The sequence below is a fragment of the Rhineura floridana genome, chromosome 8 (genome assembly GCF_030035675.1).
Source record: "Rhineura floridana isolate rRhiFlo1 chromosome 8, rRhiFlo1.hap2, whole genome shotgun sequence".
NCBI lineage: Eukaryota > Metazoa > Chordata > Lepidosauria > Squamata > Rhineuridae > Rhineura > Rhineura floridana.
The window spans coordinates 128,957,062-128,979,652 of NC_084487.1; the positions used below are offsets into that span (position 1 = coordinate 128,957,062).

Genomic DNA, 22,591 nt, shown 5'->3' on the forward strand with positions numbered 1-22,591 from the left:
AATTTGCTAGCTTCATTTAAAAACACAAAAATCCATAGGTTGGAGATATTATTGAAGTGAATGGGTAAACAGAAGTAGAAAGTGACTTGGCAAAGATGTTGCAGTATACACAGAAGTGACCCTACTACGACCTTAATGATACAGCTGCCTGCTTGTGGCAGATTTTGGATGTCAGTAAAGGTGGCAGACCTCGCCGGTGAAGGTTGTTTTCCTGCACAACTCCAGTTTCAATGGGGTTTGCACAGGACAGCATCCTGGTGGATTAAGTCCCATGTTGATGTAGACTTTCTGCCTCGGACATACTCATGGTTTGGACATGCTTCATTTATGAGGTTATTTCTTTTATGCTGTACGTGAAGAGGAAAATTGGTATCTATGGACCAGAATTTTCTAAACATACAAAGCATGAAACAAGATGTCTAACAAGACATGGCATTAAGAAAAAAATAGCACAGATTTCAGCAAAAAGAAACTGATGTAGGCTCAGTCTTAAGTCATTTTTGTGGTATCTGGGTTTTAGACTTCAGCCCCAGTGAAAAGGGTCACAGCTGGGCTTCCAACAGCAATCCACAAACTATGTTCCCTTTTTGTTTCGTTTTGTTGTTTGGTTTTCCCTTTTTCTGTTTCAATATAACTTGAGGTTCACCCAAGCATGCTGTTAGTCTGGAGATGGCGGGGGTGGATGTCACCCCATTGTCATGGTCAGATGACTTCCTCGTGAAGTTTAGACTTATGGCTCCGATCCTTCCCTGCAGGTGTGGTGGACAGATTAAGATGGTCCGCCCACGGAGCCTAATGGAATCCACTGGATTCCTGAATGCCCTGGGGGAGTCCCCAGTAGATAGAGCAGGTGACCCTGTTGAAGCCCTTGTCATGCTGTGGAACAGCGAGGCGCGTCGGGCTCTCGACACGGTTGCCCCCAAACGCCCTCTCCGGCACTGTGGACTAACAGTACCAGTTCAGCGTTGTGAAAAAAGCAGAATATAGTCCAGATGCTCTTACAAGGCAAAGGAGTAGTGACAATCAGTCCAGTTCAGGATCAAGGCCAAGATTCAAGCATCCAAGATCAGTAACAAGAATTTCAGGAGTTCATGGGAGCTGTCAAGGCTTCTAGTACAAGCCAGTTCAAAAGTTGACTTAGGAAGAAACATTTGCCAGATCAAAACACCCACACAGGGAATATCACAAATATATTAGGGCTTTTCTGGTCTCTCCTTCTCTCTTCAGCCTCTCATGCAACTCCAGAAGGACACTTCTCAAGATTAGGGGATTCTCAGTGTAGCACAGGGTGATCAGAGAGTCGTCTTTATGTGTGCAGGAACACCTTCTGTGTGCACACAGGGCTATTGGGATTCAGCCCTGATGCTTAGGAGGACATGTAACCATTAGGTACGTTGTCCAGAGGTTTATTTCCCTAGCCAAATATCATGCCAGTTCACTCATACCACTGGCTCCCATGAAGCATACCGGGAGGACTTGCACTCATGTAAACTGGAGCCTCCATGTGACAGCTGCATAAGTGAGTGCTGTGGTTGGCACAAGGAACATTTCTAAAGAAATCCCAGTAATTGGGTGCATGAGTGAGCAGAACCTGCCTGTGAGTCTACCAGTGGCTCTACACCACTTCCAGTGGTGCTCATGCTGGAGCCACCAACAAGTGGGAGCTGTCCCCAAGAGTGAGTTAGGTTCTATAACCCATTTGAATTTGATTTTCTATTCAATCAAAACCTTAACTGTTATTTTAATTATCCATATGTTGGATTGATTGACAAAACTATTTTGACATGCCTGAGACTGGGGCACTGCACATAATATTTCTAATGTGCATTGTGAAGTGATTGTGGAAGAAATTAATTACAAACACTGATCACTGAGGTACTTGTATTATTCTGAGTAACTTTTGGCATCCCAAGTGACAAATTATTATTTCATTATTTTTATTTGGAGCTGATACAGATGACTAACTGTTGGAGAGAGGTTCAATCTCCCATCCACTTCTATTAACTATGTACTGTTAATATAAGGATGTGAAGAAACAGTTTTTGTTGTTCAGTTTGAAACATTTAAATCAGTGATGTGGCACTAGTTCATGTAGATGGGCGCAAGATTAAATTCAGAGATATGAACTAGCCTTACACTGAGTCAAGAGTAGACCATCTAGGCAGAATTGACCGCTGGGCTGCCAGTGGCTTTCCTTGGGTCTCAGGAGGGGGTCTTTCCTTCCTAGCCAGGCTAGTTAAGATCCTTTTCAGTAGTGTGTGTGTTATGTGCCTTCAAGTCGATTTCGACTTATGGCAACCCTATGAATCAGCGACCTCCAATAGCATCTCTCATGAACCACCCTTTTCAGATCTTGTAAGTTCAGGCCTGTGGCTTCCTTTATGGAATCAATCTGTTTCTTGTTTGGCCTTCCTCTTTTTCTACTCCCTTCTGTTTTTCCCAGCATTATTGTCTTTTCCAGTGAATCATGTCTTCTCATTATATGTCCAAAGTATGATAATCTCAGTTTCATCACCAGGAATTTAGTCTGGAACCTTTGGGACGCAAATCACATTTATTTATTTATTTTTATTTAATTTAATTTCTATACCGCCCAAAGCCAAAAGGCTCTCTGGGCGGTGTACATAAGAGTAAAACAGCAACATAAAATACAAAACATAGAAATAAATAGCAAACTCAACAGAACAAATAATTAAGTAGCATTAAAATACAATAAAATACAATTAAAGTGTAATTAAAATGCCTGGGAGTATAGAAAAGTTTTCACCTGGCACCGAAAAGATATCAGCGTAGGCGCCAGGCGCACCTCATCGGGGAGACTATTCCATAATTCAGGGGCCACCACCGAAAAGGCCCTAGCTCTTGTCATCACCCTCCGAGCCTCTCGATGAGACGGAACTCGGAGGAGGGCCTTAGATGTTGAGCGTAGTGTACGGGTAGGTTCATATTGAGAGAGGCGTTGCACCAGGTATTGCGGTCCCATGCCGTGTAAGGCTTTATAGGTCAAAACCAGCACTTTGAATCTAGCCCGGAAACAGATAGGAAGCCAGTGCAGACGGGCCAGAACAGGTGTTATATGAGAGGACCGTCTGGTCCTCGTCAACAATCTAGCCGCCGCATTCTGGACTAGCTGTAGTTTCTGAACTGTCTTCAAGGGCAGCCCAACGTAGAGCGCATTGCAGTAGTCCAATCTAGAGGTTACCAGAGCATGGACCACTGAGGCGAGGTCATCATTGTCCAGATATAGGGACGTAGCTGGGCTACCAGTCGGAGATGGTAGAAAGCGTTCCGTGCCACCGAGGCTACCTGAGCCTCAAGGGACAAGGAAGTGTCGAAGAGAACCCCCAAGCTACAAACCTGTTCCTTCAAGGGGAGTGTAACCCCATCAAGAACAGGGTGAACATCCATCATCTGAGCAGAGAAGGCGCTCACCAACAGCGTCTCGGTCTTGTCTGGATTGAGCTTCAGTTTATTAGCTTCCATCCAGTCCATTATCGCGGCCAGGCAACGGTTTAGCACGTTAACAGCCTCACCTGAAGAAGATGAAAAGGAGAAATAGAGTTGCGTGTCATCAGCGTACTGATGACAACGCACCCCAAAACTCCTGATGATCTCACCCAGAGGCTTCGTGTAGATGTTGAAAAGCATGGGGGACAGTACTGATCCCTGTGGGACTCCACAATGGAGAGTCCAGGGTGTCGAGCAGTGTTTCCCAAGCACTACCTTCTGGAGACGACCCACCAAGTAGGAGCGGAGCCACTGCCAAGCAGTACCCCCAACTCCCAACTCCGTGAGTCTCTCCAGAAAGATACCATGGTCGATGGTATCAAAAGCAGCTGAGAGATCAAGGAGAATCAACAGAGTCACACTCCCCCTTTCTCTCTCCCGACAAAGGTCATCGTACAGGGCGACCAAGGCTGTTTCAGTGCCAAAACCGGGCCTAAAACCGGATTGAAATGGATCTAGATAATCAGTGTCATCCAAGAGCCCCTGGAGCTGGCCAGCGACCACCCGTTCTAGAACCTTGCCCAGGAATGGAACATTCGCTACCGGTCTATAGTTGTTCAAGTTATCTGGGTCCAAGGAAGGTTTCTTCAGGAGTGGTCTCACTACCGCCTCTTTCAGGCAGCAGGGGACCACTCCCTCTCTCAAGGAGGCATTTATTACCTCCTTGACCCAGCCGGCAGTTCCACTCCTGCCAGCTTTCACTAGCCAAGAGGGGCAAGGATCCAGCACAGACGTGGTCGCCCGGACCAGTCCAAGGACCTTGTCAACATCCTCAAGCTGCACCAACTGAAACTCATCCAATAAACAAGGACAAGACCGTGTTCCGGATGCCTCATTAAGTCCAACTGCTGTAATATTGGAGTCCAAGTCCCGACGAATGCATGTGATCTTATCTTGGAAGTGCCCAGCGAACTCATCACAGCGGGATCTACCACTAACCTGTGGTCTCTCCCCATAGATTGTGAATTTTATTGTATGATTCGTACTGGAGAGCAGATTCTTGGAATTCTTATGTACAGATACCATGGCAAGTGCCAGGATATCCTTTCATCTACTAGTTTTCCCGCTTCCAGTCTGACTGAAGAGAGGAACTTTAAAAAACAAAACAAAGTCTGTGCTTTACTAAACAGGATATATTTTGAGTACACTGCCACTGTTGAATTATTTCTGTTTTAGTCCAACGCAAAACAGAACCAACTTTTAATGGGTATCCCCAGCTTTTATGGGCCTTACGCTTGGGGTATTCATGCACCCACTTACTACAGCATCCTGCCAGCCACCCTAAAAGGTTAAAACGTCCAGCAGAACAAACTCAGGTTTCTGGGTATAAAAAGATTATTGCAGAGAGACATCAAAATTACAGTTAAACATAGATATAGATGCACTTAAATGTAGTGATGAGCATATCAGAGAACAGCTAGTAAGAGCTGGGTTCAGGTCCCCACTCAGCTCACTGGGTGCCAGCAACCATCTCTGTTCATCACATTTGTGAGTATGGGGAAACGTTCCACATTCTGCAATCTTTAGAGCATGGGTAATATATAGATGCAATCAGCCAATTAATAAGTGTTAACTCTCTGTTGGATTGTAGCGCAAGTCTAAACTGTTTAATATCAATGGGGGGGATATTACTTATTTGCAAAACAGGAAAAGTTAAACAAATAAGCAGGCAAGCCCAAATGCAAAAAGTGCCTATGAAGTTTCACTAAACATGCTATGGTCTGAAGGCACATGAGGCCAGCTCCCTCACTGCTGAAGCTAAGCAGGTCTGGTCAGTGCCTGGATGGGAGACCGCCTGGGAACCGTATGTAAGCCACCTTGGGTTTCTATTGTGAAAAGAAAGGCGGGGTATAAATGTAATAAATAAATAAACAATTGCCAATAGTTTAACATTCAGCACAGTAGTTGACCACTGATTCATCATAGCCTTCTTCTGAATGTGTCTTGTGTCCAAGCTGTACTACTTCAGGCTGCAAATAAATACCAGATAAAATATCCTCCACTTAGAAAAGGATAGGGAAATGGCTTCTAACCTAGCATGCTAGTTTTCTCTGAACAAGGATTTGTTGTATTCTATTTGTATGGTAGACATTCACAATCTCATGAGCCTCCTTCTGCAGTAGGAAATGGTATATCTTAGAAACAGGTTTATTACATCAGTGAGGACCCGGTAGATTATAAACTGGAAAGTCCCCCCACTACTTCAGCTCATCCAGAGAATCTTAGTAGCATCCAATAGCCATTTTGAAAATCAATCGGGTTGAAGGCCAGACTGAAGACAAAAAAAGTATGTCCACTAACTTCACAATAATAAGGATTGGGAACCTCCAGCCCACAGGCCAATGTGGCCTCCAGACATCTCCATCCAATCCTTAGGACTCTCCCTAGAGCAGCCTTTCCCAACTAGTGGGCCACCAGATGTTGTTGGACCAGAACTCCCATCAGCCTCAGCCAGCATTGCCAATGGTCAGGAAAGATGGGAATTGTGGTCCAACAACATCTGGTGGCCCACTTGTTGGGAAAGGCTGCCCTAGAGCATATCCCCCACCATGTTCCACCTCCTCCCTGAGTCCTTTTGCTTGGCTGGAATGTGTCCTTGAACAATGATAATGCCGGACGGACGGACGGACGGACGGACGGACGGGTGGGTGGGTGGGTGGGCGGGCGGGCTGGCTGTGGAAACCTCTGGCTTTTGCATGACTGGAATGTACAAAGGTAGAGTTGTACCCAGTGCTCTTCCCATTTTTGCTTCTTTTCCTACCCATTGTTGGTTCTGGTCCCACCCATTACTAGCACAAGAGCCCCAGAAAGTTGCCCATGAGTCCCTTGGACAGTGAAAGGCTCCCCACCCCTGGTTTTAGACAAAACGAGGAAAAGGGTAGAGGGCAGAAAAGATGTGACTCCATGGGGAAAACAGCCAATCCTCTATGGGCTTATCTTTTTAGCTTTACTTTTATTTCCTTAAGCATGAATACGATCTGATCAATAAAGCAGTTTTCTTTGAAGATTACTTTATACTGAATTTTTAATTAAAAAGCAACACTCAAAAGAAAGTGAAAAGCAGGAAACATTTCCTGCAAAAGTGACGTTTCCTTGATAAGCCAAGATGGAAATTACAGGAGCGCTTAAATACATACTACAGGAGAATGTTTCTCCCAGCTAAATCTGGTTATTCTGAATCAGACATTCTCGGCTAGGATGTTTGCTTACCTGGGCGCAGACAAGGTGCATCAAAGGAAAGTTCTGTCTGATGTGTAAAATCTGAACACAGAAGCACAACCAATTTATATCACTATATAATAAAGCCAAGTCCCCCTTCAGTCATTCCATGAATTTTTTTTATTCATTAATTTTAACATTAATCCAGCTAAAGTTCATCAACTAGATGAGATGTTAGAGATTTGTGATCAGATTACTGGATCACATTCCTGGATTGCTTATCTCCCTTTTAATTTACTTTAAAACCCACTGTGGGTGGGGTGGGGTGGAATCACAACACTGAGGGAGAGGAAATTAACCCTTCCCTCTGTTCTTTTTTCTTAATCTAAATTACACATATCTCCACCTGCTATTTCCCCCATCAGAGCAAATTTTAAATGATTTTATTTGGAAAAACAGCATGAAAAAACAGTTTTAAAAAAAACTTCCCCAACACAAAAAACCCTCTATCCCTGGCTGATTTTTTAAAAGGAGATGAGAACCAGTCATGCATATCTAAGGTTACATTAATCCCATTGATTTAAATGAGAGATATTTCAACACAAGCTTTACTTCACTGCTGAAATCAAGGGGACTTAAAATATTTAACTTTATCTTGATTGTGTCCATAGTAAATAACAAGGCTGCAATCCTAATCCATTGAATTCAGTAGGACTTACTTCTGAGTAGACATTGTTAAGATTGCGCTGTAAGATGTTAACTATTTAGCACCATTTGAAGGAATAATTTAGCATACACTACTAAATGCAAATATCAGTGGATTTGTAGAAGAAAATGTGCATAAGAAAAGTCATCAGAGGACAAGCTTGGTGTTTGCCATCTATACTGGAAATACCTGTTTGCTGTGGGAATCTGCTCCTTATTTGCTGTTTTTGGCTTCCGGGTTCCAAGCAAGATATGAATACCTTGGCAGGAGCTACTCGTAGCCAAATAATAAAGAACATGGCAGCACTTAGTTGCATCTGCTGAGTCTTACAGCTCTGATCTCTTGTCGTTGTGCATTTCAGTTCCCATGCTCTCTGATTCCTGTAACCTTATGCAACCAACCCAGAAATGAAAATGTGCTTTTTTATTAATGATTTTTAATGCAAATTTATTAAGAAAAGAAAAAAAACCAAGGTGGAAAGGGGGAGGGACAGGCAAAAAGAAGAAACCAAGGGGGGAAAGAGACAGAAAAGGAGGGGAAACCATCAGCACATAAACATCAGTACATCCATCTTAGTTTACACATGCCAGTCAATATGTGCTATCCAAATGTCCAAATAGGTGTCTTAAGCGAAGCTGGTGTTTATAGAAAGTATGTTCAAATGTAGCAAGGGTGTTGAGATTTTCAGACCATTGCATAATAGATGGTGGGTATGTATCCTTTCAGGCTCAAAGTATAAGTCTCTTAGCAGTTATAAGGGCTCATAAAATCCATTCTTGTTGCCCTGATATTAATCCCCATACAACAGGAATATAATTTAAAAGTGCATGAACATCCACAAATATCAAGGATTTTGCCAATACAAGGTTGATATGGATAACAACTTCAGACCAAAAATAAAATAATGGACATTTGAATTCCTGCATTGAGCAGGGGGTTGGACTGGATAGCCTTATAGGACCCTTCCAACTCTATGATTCTACATGCCCACATCATATTCCTCAGTGAGGCATTTCCAGCATTACACCTCCAGCATCTGAGTTAGACAATGACTTCCTATTGAGACATTGTGGGGTCCATTATACCCTAAATATCAAGTTTTGCTGAATCAGTATCAATTTTAAATCTAAAGAAATATTCCATATCGTTTCTAAAGCAATTTTCCATTATTTAGGTTGTATAGCATATTCTAACTCACTGTTCCATTCTTCCCTAAGTCCCTGAACATCTACTTTACAAGCTTCCAATAGACTCCTGTAAACTATAGTTACAGGTTTGGTTTTCTGTGAAGATCTAATTATTCCTTCCAGCAATTTAGTGAGTGTTGAAGAACTCAAAGCAGATGGACCATAAATAGACACCAACAGGCATTATAATTGAAAATATTGCCATTCAGCACCCAATGGTAAACGATACAGGAAATTTCGAAAATTCTCCATCTGTTCTTATCAACAGATCTAATGTATAAATCCACAATTTACCCATTTCTTCCACCAACAGGGTTGCCTCTCTATCTTCAAATCGAGGTTCCCCCATAAAGTCAATTTAGCATGAGCATATGGATCAGATTGCCACCCTGGGCTCCTACTGGGAGAAAGGGCAGGATATAAATCTAATAAATAAATAAATTGTAGCTGACAAGACAATATATGTCACATCTCTCTAGCTGCTGACACGGAAGGTGGTACAAGTCCTTTCTTTGTTAGACCCAGCACCGCCCATCCAAAAAGGGATGTTAAGTAAGCCATCTCTTAAAAAAATTGTTTTTCTGATGTTTTAGAGTGTTTTTAGTGCTTTTGTTTGCTGTTCCTACTGGGAGGAAGGGTGGGATATAAATCTAATACATAAAATAATAATATTAAATAAATAAATAATATGGCTTCTTGTTTCCCCACCATCATCATTGCTATGTGGTAGACCCTAAAATGTGCTCTAGCCCATATTATATCATCATGACTTTTCCTTCCCTTTCACTCCAGCTATTTTCATTGCTTCCAGCTCTCTAGAAAACTATGGAGCTGGCCAACCTGTGCATTCTAACATTTAGGAGGTATCATTTCAACCATCCAGGTCATTTCTTCGTTCCACAGATTTGAAACAACTTTGACAGTCCACCAATGAGAGGAGATGCTAGAGATTGAACTTGGGACACGATCCCTGAGCTATGGCCCCTCCCCATATGGTTTCAGTGTGATACAGAGAAAAGCTGAAATTCTCAATGTACTCAGAAGTGTGTATCATTCACTCAATTAGGATTTATCAACTGACCATGATACATACTAAAACAAAGAAAATATATAGTATACACTATCAAAAACAATTCTAATTACCAGGCATTAAAGTTCCTACAAGAACAATGTTTAAGAATTTAGGTACTTACAAAGTAACATTGACATTAACTTCATCAAGACAAAACATAAGCAACAATTCATTTGATCTACAAGAGGTGTTTCCAGAAAGGTGTTTATTGTGAGGTCAGTGCTACTCATGCATGCAAACCTTTCCCAGCGTCTACACAGTGTTGTTGGCACAAAAATGCCAGCCTGTCCCCCCTCCCGCCCCATATAATTGGATTTACCCTTCCTGGGGGAAATCTGGTAAGTAAAAAGAAAAAACTGTTGCCAATTACTAGTTTGCAGCATCTATTAACAACCAGTTTGCAAATTTCATCCCCATCTAGAAGCACCCCAGGAAGTGTTTCCTTACTAAGGGAGACGTGTTGAATTCCTGCTTACTTGACGTCTTGATGGTGTTGATAGGGTTAGACCAGTGTCCAGAAGCAGTGAAGGGCTGGATGAGGACTAATACTTTTGAAAAGCAATGTTTTGAGGAGGCATGATGTAGTAGTAATGGGGGACTTTAATTACCCCGATATCTGTTGTGTTTGACAGAATTTGTCTCCCGGCTCCTCCAAGAAATTCCTGACTTGCATTGGAGAAAACTTTCTCCTACAGAAAGTGGAGGAAACAACTAGAGGATCAGCTATCCTTGACTTGTTTCTAACCAACAGAGATGGCTTGGTGGATGAAGTAGTAGTTACGGGAACTCTGGGGAAAGTGACCACGCTATACTAGAGTTCTTGATTTTAAAGGAAGCAAAAGCTGAGAATAGCCATACATCTGCCCTGGACTTCAGGAAAGCCGATTTTAATAAAGGTGGAAGACAGCAGAAGAAGCCAATGTGGCTTCACACAAAAAACAGAGATAACCTGAAAACAAAAAAGGACACGTACAGGAAGTGAAAGGTAGGCCAAGCCACAAAGGAAGAGTACAGAATTGAAAGGATGGCATCAGGAAGGCTAAAGCTGAGAATGAGCTGAGGTTAGCAGGTGATGCTAAAAGCAACAATAAAAAACCTTTCTTCAGGTATATCCATAGTACAGGACAGAGAAAAGAAATGGTGGTACAGCTACTCAGTGAGGATGACAAAATGATAACAGCAGCAGCGTCACTAGCGGGAGTGCGGGGGGGTGCGGACCTCCGGCATGCGCCCTCCCAGGTGCATGGATGGGGGTGGCTGGTCTTGTGTGTGTGTGCACACGCGTGCACGCACTGACCGCGCACTCCAGGCTGGTGGTGGAAGGCCCGTCCCGGCTTCACCGGCAGCGAGCGGGTGCCTGCTGTCAGTCTCGCCCACCCGCCTCCACGGAGGAGTTGGCTGTGCCAACCCGGAGCGCTTCTCAGCTCCTTTGCCGGCCAACGGCACGGGGCGGGGTGGCTCTGGGTGTCACCCCCCTCAGGGTGTCACCCAGGTGCGGTCCGCACCCTCCGCACCCCGGTAGTGACGCCCCTGGATAACAGATTACAAAAAAAAGGCAGAAGTGCTCATTTCCTACTTTGGCTCAGTCTTCTCCCAAAAGAGGGCCTAGGACTCTTCTGGGAAATGTGAAGGGGCAGGATTGCAGCTTAAGGTTGATAGACAAATGGTCAAGGAATACCGAACGAGTTCAAATCTGCAGGGCCCGATGAACTGCATCCTAGAGTATTGAAGGAACTGGCTGAAGAACTTTGCGAAATCATGGAGGACTGGTGAAGTGCTGGATGACTGGAGGAGAGCTAATATTGCCCCTATCTTCAAAAAGGGCAAGAAGGAGGAACCGGGGAACTACAGACCCCCTCCCTCCCCCCATGGATTGCCAGCGACCCCCCATTTCTCTCCTACATGGGTCACTAGTGCTACCTTCCTCCCCATGCGGATTGCCAGCCCTCCCTCCCTCCTCACATGTCCACCTCCTCCCCACCCACCCACGGAGTCACCCACCAAGGGCCAATCCCAGCTGCCACCAGGCACCTCCCTTGCCACAGCCCCACTCGCTCACTTGTGTGCTGCAGACGCCATCACTGCTGCCACTAGGTGCGTTGTGTGCCGTGGCCACCAGGCACCTCAAGCAAGCAGCACCACCACCACCCTTTAGCGTCATGGTACGCATGAACACATCTGCAGAGCCTTGCGCCTATGCACAGGCATGTAGCATGAGACTTACAAAAATTCATAGAAAGAATTGAATAAGGAGGCACAGAGAATGCTTATCAAATTTGCAGATGTCACAAAATTGGGAGGGACAGCTATTGCCCTTGAGGACAGACACACAATTCAAAGTGATCTTGATAGGCTGGAGCATTGGGCTGAAAACAACAGAATGACATTTAACAGGGATAAGTGCCAAGTTCTGCACCTAGGAAGAAGAAACCAAGTGCAGAGTTTTAAGATGGGGGAAACTTGGCTCACCAATACTACATGCAAGAAGGATCTTGGAATTTATATCCCGCTCTTCCTCCCAAAGGAGCCCTGGGCTCATTTGAGAGGCAGGGTGAGAAACAAATTAAATAAATAAAATATCACTGTCACTTTGTTAGCAGCTAAATTTAATGCTTGATAATTAGAATTTATGTATTACGGTTAGCTGGCTAATAAATCCTAACTGATTGCATATGCAATACATTCACAGTACATATAATGTATTCTTTGAAGTCCCCACCTGCTCCAGGGTGAATTAAGATCACTCTAGTAGCTGCTATAATTTTGAGTGCTGTCTCTGCCTGAGGTCACATTTCCTGGTTCCATGAATCAGGCATTGTCAGTGGTAGCTCCCCTACTGTGGAGTTCACTCCTGCAGGAAATTCACTAGATGCTCTCTACCAGTAGAAAATTACTGAAAGGGTTTGTTTTTCTGCCAGACGTTCGTAAGCTGAATTTGGGAGAGTGTTCTTAGTGGATTTTTTGTCTCAGTTAATGTTTAGTTGTTGTTTAATAATGATCTTAATGTTTTAAATTATCTGTTGTCTGTATTTTTTTTCCATAATGGCATGACCTATTTGGAGGGTAGAAAAGCAGTATAGAAATGGGTAGAAAAACAGTATGGAAATTTTAAAATAAAATAGGCACTGTAGACTGGACTGCCTTCAAGCTGATTTCAATTTATGGCGACCCTATGAATAGGGTTTTCATGGTAAGCGGTATTCAGAGGGGGTTTACCATTGCCTTCCTCTGAGGCTGAGAGGCAGTGACTGGCCCAGGGTCACCCAGTGAGCCTCATGGCTGTGTGGGGATTCGAACCCTGGTCTCCCAGGTCGTAGTCCAACACTCTAACCACTACGCCACACTGGCTCTCAATAGGCACTGTAGTCCACCAATATGCTGGTTACCTAAAGAACTAGTGTTATGAGGCAAGAAATAAATGAAAATAATAAACAAATAATATGCTGCATGTCAACCAAGAAGCGTGAAATTCACCCCTCCCCTTTCAAAATAAAAGCCTTTGTTGGCTTTGCAGTGCCTGCAGTTGCGATTCTGGAGTTCTGAATGTCTCATTGCAGTTGTCTGTGCTGTACTATTCACTTGTGTAAGTAGAAAGAAAGGGAAATAAGATTTTTGCTTCACACATCTCAAAATAATGGCACAAAAGGAGGAGGGAGAAAGTAAACAAAATCTAAGTATATCTGTTAGACCTTTAATTAGAAATCTGGAGTATTTACCAGTGTGAAATTTCAATCTAATTATCAAAAGTGAAGGCATTTAACTACTTAATAACTCTGGAGTAATTGCAGTGCTTTTGCAGATTTATGCAAATGTTGAGCTGGAGAAAAGTGTCAAGAGATATACATACAGAATATTGGTATTTTCTGATACATTAGCAAATAAGGATCATGCCAAAAAACAAAATTTCTAGAAACAATAAATGAAAAATATTTTAAAAGATTAGACAAATACATGGAGGATAGGTTTCTCAATGGCTAATAGGCATAATAGCAAAAGCCTCCATTTATAAAAGTGGTATATTTCTGAACACCAGGTTTTGGAGACAATAAACAGGGAGCTCCCATTAATTCCCTGCTCCGCTTGTGATTTCCCAGAAGTGTCTGGCTGGCTACTGGAGGAGATGGAACACTGGACTAGGTGGACCTGTGGTCTAATCTCCCAAGGCAACTCTTATGGGTGGTATTCAGTACTAACCTTACTCAGAGTATACCCATTGAAATCAATGGACATGACTAACAGGTTCATTAATTTCAGTGGGTCTGCTCTGAGTAAGACTTAGTTGACTATAGCTCAATGTTCTTAAGTCGAAATCTGAATTGTCAACACCATTCCTTTTGGTGACTCAGTCCTGGCAAACTGCCCAATTCATTCCAGCCTAGAGTATTTTCAAAATGTGTGTCCTTCTTTTCAAAGACTGCAGGCTCCTTTGGGATTATGTCTATCAGCTGCTGTCAGACAGCCGGTACGAAAACTTCATCCGATGGGAAGACAGAGAATCCAAAATATTTCGGATAGTGGACCCGAATGGGCTGGCCCGGCTGTGGGGTAACCATAAGGTAAAAAGCAGCCTAGCTTTGGTACATTAAGTATTGCTGGCTTACAGTGTTTGTAACTGAACCTAGCAGTGCTGAACAGAAAGAGGTTTTGCCCTCAGTGCAAGTGTCCCAGGTAAAGGGATGCATTTGGGGATATCGTTTGGATAGGGGCTACTAAGTATCTACACAACCTGGTCCATTGGTCTGTATAGCCCCATGCAGGGTTTTTTGGTCCATTATGGAATAGTGAGAACTGGTTTTTATTGTATAGCTAGATAAAATATCTCTTCCCAAATTGCACAGTTCAAGACATGCAGGGAAGAGAACAAAGGGAAAGGCAGAAACATGAACCTGATCCACACATCTTCCATCTTGTTCTTTTTATTGCCATATTTTAACTCTTGCTTAATGCTTTTCTTCTTTTTACTTTACAGAACAGAACAAATATGACCTATGAGAAAATGTCTAGAGCCCTGCGCCACTATTATAAACTAAATATTATCAGAAAGGAGCCGGGACAAAGGCTTTTGTTCAGGTAACACTTCCTCATTTTTCTTCCTTGTTCTTTACGGGAAATTCTTTTTCTAAATTATCTTTTGGATAAGCTTGGAAGAACTTATGAAATGGAATTGTGAAATAGGTTGCCAGTTCACAGCCCTACAACCAAAACCCCAAAGTTCATCAGTGCTGAAGGCCGCCATGAGGCCACTGAGTGGACTGCGCATACAGTTCTACCATAGCAGCTGGGCAGCTTGGCTCTTGGAAGGTTACCTGGGTCAAGTTGCTACTTACTCTCAGCAAGTGGCAATTTTGCAACATTGCATTAATGGGGATGAAAGAGTGAGGCCAAAAATGAATTTTTGAAAAGTCAGAGCTTTTTAAAAATTTCATTTTTGGCTTCACTCAAAGAACAGGTGATTGAGTTTTATTTTTCAGGACTGTAGATCTTTTCATAAAATTGTGAAAGGGATATAGAAATGGTAAATATCTCATCTGAAATAACTGTTCTAAGTTCTTTGCAGGTACTAGTGATAGAAACACCATTTTTTTCATTAAAAAAAGGAACACACGTCTGCTTTATATCACATCAAACAACTGGTCCATGTAGAGACCAAGCTACTCTTGGACGAGCTCTCCAAGGTGTCAGGCATAGTTCTACTCATGTAGTCCATTAACTAGAGGTGCCAGGGATTGAACCAGGGTGGTACCTTTGGCACACGAGGCTTGTGTGCTGCCATTGAACTATGGCCCCTTCCCTCAGAAGATTTTTGCAATGCTATTTCAGTCTTGCTTTCTTCTATCAATAACCTGAAGTGAATAATAAATATGGAATAGCAGTTAATTAAATATTATCTACTAAGATTTATACCTGTAGTTGCTTTGCTTGCCAACCCTGCCTACCATCCACCCACCCCCCTCACCATCCACCTTCTTCCTTTGCCCCTCACCAAAGCCACCACCCACCCCCTCCATTTATACCTGCATTACTGCGTCTTCTCCCTCCTCCGCTGGCTCAGCACCTCTCTGTTATGCTGTACTTTGCCATGCTACCTGTTGTCAGTGAAGCATATTGCTGCATGAAGACAGCCTTACCTTTTTATTATGTCCCTGCTCACTTCACTTGCCCCCCAACACCCCTTGCCAATCCCCCTCCCTCTACCCATTGCCAAAGCTACCCACCCCTCTCTTTTCAGGTCGCCAAAGCCACTCATCTCCTTCCTTAACCCCTCCCCAAAGCCACCCGTCCCTTTACACCTGCCTGCCTACCTGCCTCCAGTAGCCAAGCAGCTCTCAGAAGCCTGTTGTCATGCTGTAGTCCACAGTGCCATCTGTTGGTGGTCAAGCAAATTGCTACATGATGACATTCTTAGGCAAATATAGGAGATATATCACTTCAGAATTCTTTAGGCTCTTATTGGAGATTGGTTTCTGGAAATACACAGGACCGCTTCACATACTACATTTTCAAATACGTATATCTAACAAAATGAAATATGAATGCAACAAATACACGTACACAAATACAAACTAGACATTATAGCAGCTGCTGACATCCCACATTGCTGACCCCAGTAAGATCTAATCTGAATTTTCCTGCCCCTTGACTGCTACTTGTGAGGCAGTGAAACTGTTGGCACATTGCTCTCAAAACACACATTCTCTTTTCCTAGATCTAACTAGACAGCGAGGTTGGCAGCAGTCACACGTTCCTATGATGTTTAGTTAGGGCCATAAAAGCATACGTATTTGGGAGCCTGTATATTCTTTTGATTATTATTTAATTATTTTTTACATTCAAGATATAAACACCAAAAGATATTTAATCTTTCTCTCCTGGATGTTTTCCTGCTCAAAAACTCCCCACAGATGCCCCTCAGCTCTTCAAGTACTTCTATCTTTTCCTCCATATGGCCAAAAGCTTCTGGGGGGATTTTAGCAGGAAAATGATCAGAGGAAAAAGGATTAAACATCTCTTTTCCTGCAGGTGGAAATACATCTTGGAAGGGTGCTGTTGAGTGGAAAACTTCTGAAAGTGACAGGTTAAGGTGTGGATGAAGAAAATGGGCATTGTTGTCAATGTTGCATGCCAAGGACCATAGCTCAATGGTATTAACAAAATAAAATACAATTTCTTTTAAAAATTCAAATATGTGTTAAAAGGATGACCTAAACAATTTCAATGCCAACTAAGAACTAAACTCAGTCCCCATATATTTATATGTCACTTGTGTTTTCAGGTTTATGAAGACTCCAGATGAGATTATGAGTGGCCGCACCGACCGCCTAGAGCATCTTGAATCTCAGGAACTGGATGAGCAGATATACCAGGAAGATGAGTGCTGAAGGAACCAGTCCCCTGCTTCACTTTGGTCTGTGGAAGAGCAGTCTGCATGGAGGCAAGTTCAGATGGAAGTGAGACCCCAGGACTTAGCATTTTCCTTGGAGATGGTACAGGAGCCCAGAGCACCTTCCCAAAACAAATCTATTAGCAAGGAGTTAGCAGCAAGATTTGGAAGACAGAAAAAAACAGAGTACTACTACATTGTTCCTTTTTAGAATGTCCCTCATCCTGGGTTTTTTGGTTGGTTGGGGATTTTCTTTTCTAATTAATGACTTTTGTAGAGCAAAACACCCCGTTTTTGCTTATTCTGAGGGCTTTTCCTATGGAAATGTAGCACAACTATTTTCTGTGCAAAGTCTCACAAGGTGATCCCAGCATAAGAACAAACAGTGACATATGCTATAAGGGAAGTCAGAAATTATCTTGAGCTCCTTTAATTTCTTTTATTCACTCTTGTCACAACAATAAAAAATTCTGGATGGTAATCCAGGGTGAAGGGTATAAGAAATGAAGAGGTGTTCTTCTATACATGTGGGAATCTGAGAGGCATATCTTGAGCTGATGTTGAGACTTGAAAGTGTTGGCTAACCCCCAGTAAACGTGGACTTTTCCAAGCACCACAGCGCTGCAGGGATGAGAAATAAAAGGAGAACCTCTAACAAAATGCAGTAGACTTCTCCACACCTTTCTCCAGTCCTTTCCAACTCAAGGTTTAAATGAAAACCATACTAAAAGGATGGAATTGTTGTTTGACTCAATTTGTTGAGCCATCAGCAGAGTATTTTCAGTTGCACGAGGATTCTTTTGTGTGTGTGTGTGCCAGCCATCAGTCTCTAGAGGTAGAAGAACCAGTTGATCATAAAAAGAGAAAGAAGACTTTAGCGCCTTTAAATTGCTTCCTCAGGAGTGTCCTATACATCTCTGACAGGCTGTTATCACAACCATATGGGCTGCAAAAGCTGCGCTGATCTTTGCATTGGTTATGTTTTACTCTGCTCTGTCCAAGCGTAACAGTTCAGTTTCAGGCAATGTTAGCCATAAATGTGGAACTTCATAAAAACGACTAGCATTCTTGGCCTGTTAAGTTTAAATGTGTTAGGTTCTTGCAGCTCTAGACTACAAAGTACCCTCTTTGGTGACAGGAGTTTTGCTTGCGCCTTTGTTGGTAGGAAGTCTTAGCTCTTTAATCTTCAAGAAGGTTGTTAAATTATGCTGAAGTTGGCAGTATGTTATTCTGTGGTTCCACAGAATATCTTACTCCTCATAGAATTCACATGTTCATCTGTACACATAATGACAGAATGCAATCTGTGCTACAGCATCCACATTTGATAAAAGCCATTCACAGGGTTGTATATGTCTTAAACACTTGTGAAACCTATATTCTGTGCCATGATAACTTAAAATTCTGCACCAGGAAATATGAAAATGTATCACTTGGAGCTGATATGCAAATTAAGCATATTTGCCTTGGTTTTATTTATTTTGCATAATGTGTTCTGCTTCTGTTAGAGGGGGATGGGGAGGAACCGCTATGCTGAGTAATGAAGATCTGCTCCCACCTCCCCATCACTAGTCATTCTGCTCAGGCACCCTCCTAGTTTCTGAAATTTCTTCTGAATCTTAATAGCTAGAAACCTGGTTTTAAAAAAACAAAACAAAAAAACCCTGAAATTCTCAGGATGTTGAGTCCTAATATATGTTTCTGCAATTGCACGCCAAGGTTATGTAATACACCCAGCCCTGGCCATTGGTTGGTTTCTTACCAGTTTCAGTAAAAGTTGCTCAGTATTATGTTTTTACAGAAGCATTCACTAGAAAATTGGCAAGCCCTGTGTCTGCAGCTCTTTTTTTCCTAGAAAATGTTTAATAGGAAAATGAAATGTGCTACTGATAGAGCTAAACTTTTAAAATAAAAAATGCAGCATAAGGAAAGAAAATAACCTTGCACATACATATAAAGCTTTCCTTCTCTCACACGTGCAGGTGATCATTTCTCCATCTCTTTGCCCGTCACTCTTCACCACAGGTAACTCTTCAAGCCCCTTATGGGCAGAGCAATTATACTCAGTGGTGCCAGGACAAGAGAAGCCGGCATAAAGTTCCACCACACCCAGTTGCCGTTCAGGAGCCTTTGGGTTGCTGAGCACTAGCTTAGCCAGAAGCTACATGCACCTACCAGAAAGTAAAAGCCTTCTCTCCCAAATACCCCTACCAGGGAGTAAGACTTCTCCGTTGACTTTATTTTCTTAGACGGACCTTTTTTCCAGTGTAACGTTTGCTTGCATTGGGACAGGCAGGTGGATGTGGCCTAAGTCCCCTCACCTCAGCCCCTCCCCATCATGCCCCCAGAACGCCCCTTTTTCCGGACTTACACCAGCTTCACTTACGTTGAGCTGGGCTAAGCCGGCTGAACCCCAGCTGAGTGGGGCTGAGGGACTTATGCTGGCATAGCCCAGCTGAGTCAGGACCCAGCTGGCTCAGTTCGAGATCCACCATGTCCAACTCCCCTCAGCCTGGCATAAAGGCAAATTGGATTGCTCCCTTAATCTACTATTCATACATTGGCCAGTTAAGTAGCCAGTACAACATACATTGGCCGAGGAGATGCTCTACATTCAGGGCCAATTAAAAGCAGCCCTGACAGAGCTGCTGCATCCCAGATTGAAATCAGTTCCACATTTTATGGAATTATTTCTAATAAACTTCAATTCCTGCTTATTGTTGACTTCACAACTTTCAGATTATCTGCTTTATATATTTGCAAAGGGCTCAAATCCCATTTATTTCTTTGAATTTTGCAGGTTTTTTAAAAATTTTACGTAGCTTATAGTTAGTTACTCTTGGAGGTGGAACCTACCTTCCCTTCAATCACAGCAAATGCAAATTATGCATCTAAAATTTAAAAAGGTTTGATATCTAAGAGCAGGCAGTTGCACTGTGGTTTTAGGTTGTTGTTTCTTAATCCATGCAAGCAGCCCTAGACAGTGTAGGCAAATGTAATGTATGAATCATGTGATCACAGCTCTGGTCAGAAACAATTTCTATGATTGTGGAAGCTGGAAAAAGAACATTCGTTTGATGACTATTGTAGACTGAGGTAAACTGCAACTGGAATGATGCGTTTTTCATATTCAGGAATCAAATCCAAGTTATTGTTTCCTTTGGGCCATATTAAGGGTCACAATTAATATGTGACTGCTTCTGAAAATGGCAGCTGTGGGTCTAGTTTGTAACTATTTCGTTCTGTCATGATGTTCTGCACTTCCCTGCTCCACCAGTGGTAGTCAGTGATAGGCAGAATAGGAAATTGACTCTTGAAACTTAAAAGCAGGGGGGGCACCCTACCATAAAACTCACCTTGAAGTTCCCCATACAAACTGAGCATTGCAAACATCCCTGAGTTCATACAAGGGCTGAAATTTCTTTACCATTTCTCTTTAAACAGCTGCAGCCATATGCAAATTAAGAATGAAATGGTGGTGTTGTGGGGTGGTTTTTTTTAAAAAAAATCTTTTTATTTTGTTAAGTAATTTATAGCCGGTTGATGATGGCTCTTCCTTTTTTCTTCAAGGTGTGGGGTTAAGGGATTGAACTGAATGAATGTAAAAAAGAAAACAAGAATGCCTCTTCTCAGGGCCAGTGAGTTGCAAATAATTTTTAAATGCTTGTAATTACATCATCTCAATAAATTTTTTAATATAAAAATGTGGGGTGTTTTCTTAAAGCAAGCATGTGCAACATGTAAGAATTCAAGGTGCCATTATCATTACCTTTCCTCTCCTCTCCATTGCACACTCCTTCGTCGATAAACCCCCTTTACTAGTGCCCTCATTGTGTGAGGGAACACTAAAGCTTTTATGCAGAGTGGAAGAAGGTAAATGAGCCCAAAGTTGTATTCTGCAGCCCATTGTATGTTTAATCAATGCCCAAGAAACATTTCTCTGCACATGGTATATATTCGTAACATCCCCCAGCTCCATGAAAAGATCTTGCCTGTTTGGAAAAATAGGTGATTTCTTGTTGGCCTCTAGAAGCCTAACAGATTTACTCACTCTGGGGCCTGCAAACTATATCAGCAGCACTGGCTCCTGCTGAATCTGGGCTCTGTCAATAGCCCTATAGACGCATTTGCTCTTCACATGCTTATTGTGTGAGAGGAAGATTGGGGTTGGCCCCACCCCCACATAATCCTTCTCACATCCACATGATGAGGCGGAAGGTATGCATGGGGGTCTGTTCTACACATGGAGGCTCCCCACACAGTTTAGACATCTGTAGGTACGTTAGGGTTCTTTGAGAGAGTCAACAAGCATGTAAGAACATAAGAACATAAGAAGAGCCTGCTGGATCAGGCCAGTGGCCCATCTAGTCCAGCATCCTGTTCTCACAGTGGCCAGCCAGGTAGACAGAGGTGATCCGGTTGACTTAGTATTCTTGGACTTTCAAAAAGCATTTGTCAAAGTACCTCATCAAAAACTCCTGAGTAAATTTAGCAGTCATGGAAATTTAGCAGTCAAAAGAGGAGAGGTCCTCTTGTGGATCAGGAATTGGTTAAGTAGCAGGAAGCATAGAGGAAGAATAAATGGGCAGTTCTCCCAGCGGAGGGTTGTAGAAAATAGAGGCCCCCAAGGATTGTTACTGGGACCTGTGCTTTTTTGCTTGCAATTCAATGTAAACAAATGCAAAGTTATGGGGCGGGGCCATAGTTGGAACACTGTATAAAGTTCTGGTTCAGAAAAGAGCCACCATAATGATCCCTGGGATGGAGCAACTCCCCTGTGAGGGAAGGTTGCAGCATTGGGGGCTTTTTAGTTTAGAGAAAATGTGAGTAAGAGGTGACATGATAGAAGTGTATAAAATCATGCATGGCATGGAGAAAGTGGATAGAGAAAAGCTTTTCTCGCTCTCTCATAACACCAGAACTCGTGGACATCCAATGAAGCTCAATGTTGGAAGATTCAGGATAAACAAAAGAAAATACTTCTTCACCCAGCACATAGCTACGGCATATGGAATTCACTCCCACAAAAGGCAGTGATGCCCACCAACTTGGAAGGATTTAAAAAAGGGTTAGACAAGTGGAGGAAAAGGCTATAAATGGCTATTAGCCACGATGGTTATGCTGTGGCTCCATTGTTGGAAGCAGTATGGCTCCAAACACCAGTTGCTGGAAACCGCAGGCAGGAGGAGTGCTCTTGTGCTCAGGTCCTGCCTGTGGTTAGCTTCTGTGAAAACAGGATGCAAGACAAGATGGGCCACAGGCCTGATCCAGCAGTCTCTTCTTATATTCTTATGTTCTTCGTGAAGGATTTGCCTGCACACGTGAGCACTCAACACACACTCTCCACCCCCAACATCCTCATGAACATCATGCCAATGATTTTTCCTCATGATAATGAGCCTGCATCTCAGCTCACAGATCTCTGGGCCGGGTCAAAGGATAACCTTCCCTGCTCTGTTCCCAGCTTCCACCACACATGCTTGGAACCTGTGTCTAGGCAGCACATCTCACAAGTTAACATTTTGCTGAATACCACATTGCATCAGAGCACTTGCAATCTTAAAGCTGAATATACATTT

General features: G+C 42.8%; 1 protein-coding gene across 10 annotated transcripts in view; it reads left to right on the plus strand.

Moving 5' to 3' along the window:
- The window catches only part of ETV6 (ETS variant transcription factor 6), a 231,006-nt gene extending 210,290 nt beyond the window's left edge, over positions 1 to 20,716 (plus strand). For all 10 annotated transcript variants that reach the window (XM_061582481.1, XM_061582478.1, XM_061582479.1 and 7 more), the window contains 3 exons: positions 14,045 to 14,187; positions 14,601 to 14,701; positions 16,905 to 20,716. In XM_061582481.1, the coding sequence (XP_061438465.1) occupies positions 14,045 to 14,187; positions 14,601 to 14,701; positions 16,905 to 17,010 (350 nt within the window). In that variant the 3' untranslated portion in view covers positions 17,011 to 20,716. The remainder of the gene's footprint in view (positions 1 to 14,044; positions 14,188 to 14,600; positions 14,702 to 16,904) is intronic.
- Positions 20,717 to 22,591: the final 1,875 nt, after the last annotated feature.